The 7,804-nt window shown below is 37.5% G+C and overlaps 1 protein-coding gene across 1 annotated transcript; it reads left to right on the top strand.

Moving 5' to 3' along the window:
- Nucleotides 1-4,299: 4,299 nt before the first annotated feature.
- On the top strand, nt 4,300-5,265 carry LOC120233216 (ras suppressor protein 1-like). Its single transcript, XM_039234355.1, has one exon. The coding sequence runs from the start codon at nt 4,316-4,318 to the stop codon at nt 5,147-5,149; it is 834 nt and encodes a 277-aa protein (XP_039090286.1). The 5' UTR covers nt 4,300-4,315; the 3' UTR covers nt 5,150-5,265.
- The last annotated feature ends 2,539 nt before the right edge of the window (nt 5,266-7,804 follow it).

Raw genomic sequence — 7,804 nt, 5'->3', positions numbered from 1 at the left:
CATAAGACTCAGAGCCCTGAACCAGTGCCCATGTCCTAGAAAGAAAATTCTATTCATGCTGTCAAGAAAGAGCAAGGAAGATCCCCTTTGTAAGCTGGTGGCAAAAAACAATGTCATCCATGAGAAATCAAAAGCTCATATTTGCCCATGTGGAAGTAAGGAGCCCAAATGGATATGATTTGCCTACCTTAGAAGGCCAAGCTACAAGGTTATTGATAGGGACAGAACAGGAGATATGGGGGAAGACAATCTACTGATGATGCACTAACAATATAAGAATTCACAAACCACATGAGAATACAAACTACTAGGCTGAGAGACTTAATGCAAAACAACCAGCAAAACCAAAGGCTGGGAGGACAATTAAATAAGTACGTTTAAAATAAGTTTAAAATGACTAAAGATATAAATGCAAAAATAAAAACCTTAAAAAGGGTACATGATGTAAATAAAGGGATATTAAAGAATCTTCAATGTTGAATGCATCACAAGCACAAGAGTTACCTGCATAAGCCACGAAGGTCTCAAAGAATTCCAGGGGTGCTTCCACACCCTCAAGGGGGCCACGGACAGAGCAGAGAAGGGGACCATCCCAAAGGGAGGCTTGGGAACAAAGAAAGAGGAAACGAAGACCCCTTGCATGGACAGAGGTACCTGGAGGCCAACGAAGGCCTGTTGTCTCCTTAGCAGATGTACAGGATCAGAGGCTGAGGAGACCATGGAGGCCAGGCTAAGCAGTCAGACCAGAAACAGTCTCCACACCCCAGAGAAAGAAGAAAGTCATCCCAGGGGGAAAGGAAAAAAAAGGAGCATAGAAGAATGGAGATCAGCTGAAAATTTACTCAAAGGGGCTGACTCCAACTCAGGAGCAACTAACTATCTTGAATTGACAAGTTTGTTATCTACCATCAAGAGGAATGGAGACTGAGTTCACAGAAATAAAATTATGAGTGATCATGCCTGATTTTGCTTTTTGTAACTCTGAAATCCTTACCCTTTACACAACATAAGTGGGCCTTTTGCTGGTTTGTAGGGAGAGGAATCTTCCTATTCCACAAAGAATTCCACTCTTGCATTTGTCTGTTTGCAAGTAAGATACTGGTACTCATTTTAAACACTGTGTTTCATGATTTAAAGGGCAATCCTCTGCCAAGGATGGAGACACAAATGTCTACAAAAAGATTTTTTCATTCCTTGCCCACATTCCCCCATCTGTTGGTAGTGAAGGATATGTATAAACCCCAGTTCTGTTATAGGAACAGCAGCTCAGACCCCAGCAGGAGCACTTTCACTGTAGATAAACATGCTGGTGTTCTGGTCATATAATAAGTCTTGTAATCCAGTGGATGCCAGTTTGCCTTTAAGAGATGCAGTTCCACTTTTTCTCTCTGTGATGGGCAATCAAGACTATCAGAACCTACAAAGCTGAAGGTCAAATTTTAGACATAGAAAATTCACACCATAGGGGTGCTTGGGTGGATCGGTTGGTTAGGCATCCAACTTCAGCTCAGTTCATGATCTCACACCTCGGGTTCGAGCCCCAAGCCAGGCTTGGTGCTGACAGCTGAGAGCCTGGAACCTGCTTAGCATTCTGTGTCTCCATTTCTCTCTTCTCCTCCTCCCACTCACTTTCTGTCTCTCTCTCTTTCTCAAAAACACTAAAAATTTTTTTAAAAATAAAATAAAATTCACAGTATAGAGTCCAGGGGCATGTTATCCATGTTCCATCCACTGGAAGCCAGCATCATGTATAGATTGTAGCATGGTCATTCCCTCTCTGCTTTCCATCATTAGGATTCTTGACCAGGCAGAAGTGATTTCCCCTCACTTTAATCTTGCCTGGTAGCCCATCTCTGTTCACACTTGCACCCAAAAAAGGAGCCAATTAAGGAGAGTAAGATTAACTCAGAGTCTTCTAGTCTCTATTAGAAACAGTTTCCTAAATAAGAACTTTAAAAAATGTCATCATTGAAGCTTTGGGAGAGAGATTCCAGCTCTATTCTGACATGGACTTGCATCAGAAAAATCTATATAAGAGCCAAAGATACACACAAAAATACAGTGTACTTTAGAGTAAACCTAGATGAATGTGTAAAACATTTATGAGAACTTTAAAATATGCCTGAATGACACAGAAGTAGATTTGAACACATAGAAAGATACACCTTGTTCTTGGATAGGCTGTGTTAACATCATAAAAGTGTCACTTCTGTCCAAGTAAATGTATAAAGATATGGTGATAAAAACACCACAGTGGGCTTTTCCCCTGAAGACTGACAAATTGATTCTAAAGTTCTTATGGGAAATAAACATACAAGAAATGGCCAGGAAAATCCTGATCAGTAACTACTGTGAAAAACTCATATGCCCTCTTCCCTGCTTGCATTCTTCCCTCAAAGAAGAATGAATGTCTTACGCCCCTAGGGAGAACAGCAAACTCTCCTTTCCCAGAGCATAGATAATGGCACATTGTTGGTAGGGAAAAGAAAAAGGGAGAAAATCCTCTAATCCTGCCAGAGTGGCAAGAAACAATCCTGAGCCCTGGATCCTCTATCAACAGTATGGTATTCCTCTCTGGGGGAGGGCTAGGATACTCTCTGAGAATGGCGTGATATAGATAAAATGTAAAGTTTGACTGACTGCCATGGGGAGGGAGGGCAGAAAACTACACCAAAGGCCCAGGCACACAGTATTTACCAAAGACTGAGGCTGGACCAGGACAACAGAGAACTCCCCCTTGTACTCAACTCCAGCCTAGCAAGGAATGATGAACAAGAAAGAGCAATCTCTCAGTGAGTTGAGGCATAGGGGTGCGGAAAGTAAGACCATGGAAAGAGATCTCCTTTGTGATACAGGTGGAAGGAGACCTAAAAACTGAAGTTAAAGCAAAATGTTGAGAAAAAGACTCTATCACTCCAATCTGTACCCTAAGCACAAGGCATCACTATTGGAAATTGAAGGCAAGAAAAACAACAGAATTCTCAAACCTATCTCAGATTCTAACTAAAGAGACTCCATTTTCTTACTTAACTGCCTGAGAGGAGGTATACCTATTTCCAGACATATATTCTATTTATTTTAGTCTCTTGTTATTCAGGAAAAAAATTATGAGGCACATAGAAAATCAAGGGAGGAACAACAAAAAAATATATATATATCCTCAAGAGTCAAAACAATCAATATAAGCAGACTCAGAGAAGACCTAGATTTTGGAATTTTGGAACTAACAGACTTTAAATAACTATGATGTATGTAAAAATATCTAGTGGAAAATATATACCACATGAACAAGAAGATGGTAAATTTCATCAAAGAGATGAAAACCAGAAAAAAAAAAGACTCAAGTAGAAATGTTATAAATAAATACATTGCAGAGGTAAATATGCATAAGAGATGAAGGATTCCATTGATGTGGCCATCAGTAGACATGACACAGCTGAGGAAACAGCCAGGGAAGTTGGAGATGCTTTAATAGAAGTTACCCAAAATGAAACCTAGGCTAGGATATTACAAGAAAAAAAAAACACTATCTTTCATAAACATATACACAAAATTCCTCACTAACGTATTAGTAAATCAAATTCAGCAATATACAAAAAAGATAAGACATCATGACCAAGTGGAGATCCATCATAAAAATTCAAGGCTGGTTTGAGGTTTCAAAATCAATTAATGTATTTCATGTTACCAACAAGCCTAAAAAAAGATAATCAGATCATCTCAATAGATGCAGGGAAGGCATTTGATAAATATATTTAATAGTTAAAATAGTTAAAAACTCCAAAAAAACCCTAGAAATTAAAGATAATTTTCCTAATCTGATAAAGAGCATTTATGAAAAATGTATAACTAACATATTTCATGGTGAAAGACTTAATGCTTTCACCTTAAGATAAGGAGTATACAGGCACCCAGTGGCTCAGTTGGTTAAGGGTCTGACTCTCAGTTTCAGCTCAGGTCATGGTCTGATGGTTTCACGAGTTCAAGCCCCACATCAGGCTCTGAGCAGTATGGAGATTGCTTAGGATTCTGTCTTGCTCCCTCTTTCTCTACCCACTCCCTGGCTCACTCTGTCTCTGTATCTCTCAAAAATAAATAAATAAACTTAAAAAAAATTTAAAGATAAGGAGAAAGGCTAGGATATACTCTCTCATGACTCTCCTCAACATCACACAAGAAGGCCTAGCCAGTCATATATGACAAGAAAAAGAAAGAACATATAGATTTAAAAGTAATAATAAAAGCCCACTCAAGTGCGCCCTGCGGAAACCTGTGGTTCCCTCACCCAACCTGATAGGTGCTGCCCTCCACGAACATGTCCAAGTCTCTGAAAAAGTTGGTGGAAGAGAGCCAGGAGAAGAACCAGCCGGAAGTGGTCATGAGTGACCGGGGCATCTCCAACATGCTGGATGTCAACGGCTTGTTCTCCTTATCCCACATCACCCAGCTGGTCCTCAGCCACAGCAAGCTAACAACTGTGCCGCCAAACATAGCAGAACTAAAGAATCTGGAAGTGCTGAACTTCTTTAATAACCAGATTGAGGAGCTGCCCACACAGATCAGCAGCCTTCAGCAACTCAAACACCTGAACCTGGGCATGAACAGACGGAACACGCTGCCTGGAGGATTTGGCTCTCTCCCAGCTCTTGAGGTCCTTGATTTGACTTACAACAACTTGAATGAAAATTCTCTTCTTGGAAACTTCTTCTACCTTACCACCCTGCACGCACTCTATCTAAGGGACAACGATTTTGAAATCCTGCCGCCAGATATGGAGAAGCTCACAAAGTTGCAGATACTCAGCCTTAGGGATAACGACCTGATCTCGCTGCCTAAAGAAATCGGGGAGCTTACTCAGCTTAAGGAACTCCACTTTCAGGGGAACCGCCTGACCGTTCTGCCCCCAGAACTAGGCAACTTGGATTTAACGGGTCAGAAACAAGTGTTCAAGGCAGAAAACAATCCCTGGGTTACCCCAATTGCTGATCAGTTCCAGCTTGGTGTGTCCCACGTGTTTGAATATATCCGTTCTGAGACGTACAAATACCTCTCCGGCAGACACATGCAGGCGAACCCAGAACCGCCGAAGGAAAATAATGACAAATTGAAAAAGATCAGAGGGAAACCTCTGACAGCCAAGAACAAATAAAGGGTTGGCGTGGGCTGGACTTCTCGTTACTCCTCTTCCTTATTATTACTTCTGTTTCGCGTTACTGTTTCCCACCAATAAATACAGTGGGTGTGTCACCTTTCCACTCCCCCTTTCTAGCAAAAAAAAAAAAAAAAAAAAAAAGTAATAATAAAAATATTTCCTTACATTGGTGACATAATTGTCTACACAGAAAAACCCAGACTACAAAATAAGTTACTGGAACCATCAGTGATTTAGAAATAGTAATGTTCAAAAATCATTTGTGTTACCCTATATAGCTTATTTTTAGAAATGGAAATTGCAGTTAAGAAAAGAGTGCTATTTACTATAGCACCAAAAATATGAAATTTTTAAGTATCTATCTAAGCAAAAAAGTGTGTAATATTTTTATTGAAAATAAATATACATTGATGAGAGAAATCAAAGAAGATATAAATAAATGGAGACTTATGGAATGGAAGACTTAATTTATGAAGATGTCAGTTCTCTTTCAAATTGGTATATAGATTCAAGCTATGCCCACAAAATTCAAAGTAGGGATTTTTTTAATAGAAATTTTAAAAATGAGTGTCAAAGAAATAAATAACCAGGAAATGTAGAGTACAAGCAGATATAAGGCACAAGTACAAAACTACTATAAGAAAATCTGGGAGGAAAGCTTTGCTACATTAAGTTAGGCAAAGTCTTATATAAGGCACACAAGCACAAATTGTTAAAAAATTGATTAATTGGACTTGATTAAAATTAAAATTTTTGTTCTCAAAGAAAACAGTTTAAAACATACAACTTAACACTTGGAGAAAATGTTTGCAAAAACACATAACCGTTATAGGACAAATACCCAAAACCTATAAATAATTCACAAAACTCAATAGTAAGAAACCAAACAATCCAAATTTAAATAGTGGGGAAAATACTTGAACAGATAGATTCTTTAGCAAAGAATGCATACAGTTGGCAAATAAAAATATTAGAAGATGCTTAATATCATTAGTCTTTTGAGAAATGCAAGGTAAAAGCCACAATGAGATACTACTGTATAACTATCATAGAGGCGAAAGAAAGAAAGCACAGAAAAAAGGAAGAAAGGAACATGGAAGGAAGGAAAGAAGGAGGGAGGAAGACAAATTTTGACAGTAATAAGTGTGGATAAGGATTAAGGATTTGTGGAACACCTAGATCTAGAACTGTAATTCATTTCTGGTAGGAATGCAAATTGATGCAGACACTTTGGAAAACAGTTTGGTAATCTCTTATAATGGTAAAAAACAACAACACTTAAAATAAAAAAAATCAGCAATTCTACTTCTAGTTATTTACCTAAGAGAAATGAACATCTATATCCATAAAAATGCTCACAGGGTTTTTATTCAAAATCAGTCCAAGTGTCCAAATGTTGAATACATTTTAAAATTTTGTGGTACATAAACACAAAGGACTACTACCCATCAATAAATCTGATTTGTACAACATGGATTAAACTACATTATACTAATACACTATATTAGGTGAAAGAAGCTAAACCAAAGATTCCATGATGTGTGATTCCTTTTACATATAACTTTGGAAAAGGCTAAATCCTAGGGACAGAAGACAGAGTAGTGCCTGCCAGGGGCTGGGTATTAAAGGAGGGAACTGAGCAGAAAGAACAAGGGAACTGATGGAAATGCCCTCTAGCTTACCTATAGTATGGCTACATGACTTAAACACTTGTTAAAACCTCATAGAACTCTACCAGGGCGAATTTTACTGTGCATAAAATAAATTTAGTATGTTTAGTGTTGGTAGTAAAATCGGTACTGTAATTATGAAACTACTTTATGCACAGTATAAGATAAAGCAAACAAATATATTAATATTATTAGGAACTCATATTTGAACTATAAAAGAAGTATTAATATAAAATTAAGGTAAGTAAAAATCTTATAATTCCATATTTTTATTTGGAATTAAGACAAACTCAAAATTTATACGCATTCTAGCATTGTCTACCTAAAGCAGCTGGAAATAACAACTTCCCCATAGGAATGAGTAGAGTTAATATTTAGCTATTGATTTCTAAATGATGATTTCTAAACATTCCACACTATAAGATACTATGGCTTGCTACAGTAATTGCAAATTCCAGATTTGGGGCAAGGAAAACACAGAGATGGTACAGTGTAAGCAAATAGCAAAGTGCTCAAATACTAATGGCACCATATAAAAGAAACACAGGAGCCTTCTTGGAGTAGCTTCCACTAACCAAATTGGGAACATTTGAGTGTCAAAAAGAACAAGGGTGACTATGAATCATAATACACTGAATTTTTTTTAAAAACGAGTCTATAATGATAGAGAAGGAGCAAGATTGAAATTTAAAAATCTATTCTTTGTAGTAAAATACCAGTTAATAAATAAGAAACGAATAATAGTATTGGGAAAGTTACCATTTTGCAATCCTCAAATAATAATTATAGTAGGCAAGAATCATTGATGGATCATGAAAATATAAGATGAGAAGTTGTTAAAAAACAGAAATTCACATATTCCAGTATTTCCCCATGAATTATTTATTAATCCCAGAGGAAGAAATGTACCTCATTCTAGAGAGACCAATCTGGTCACTACTTTAACCAAGTGACCAAATTTAGGATTACCAGTGTGAGACAA

Source organism: Hyaena hyaena, unplaced genomic scaffold, assembly GCF_003009895.1.
Source record: "Hyaena hyaena isolate Hyena2069 unplaced genomic scaffold, ASM300989v1 scaffold_89, whole genome shotgun sequence".
Taxonomy (NCBI): domain Eukaryota; kingdom Metazoa; phylum Chordata; class Mammalia; order Carnivora; family Hyaenidae; genus Hyaena; species Hyaena hyaena.
The sequence above is the reverse complement of the archived record's forward strand: the minus strand, read 5'-3'. Positions and strand labels throughout refer to the sequence as shown.

What these genes read in the sequence shown, in the direction of transcription:
- LOC120233216 (XM_039234355.1), top strand. Translation starts at nt 4,316, where the DNA reads ATGTCCAAGTCTCTGAAAAAGTTGGTGGAAGAGAGCCAGGAGAAGAAC.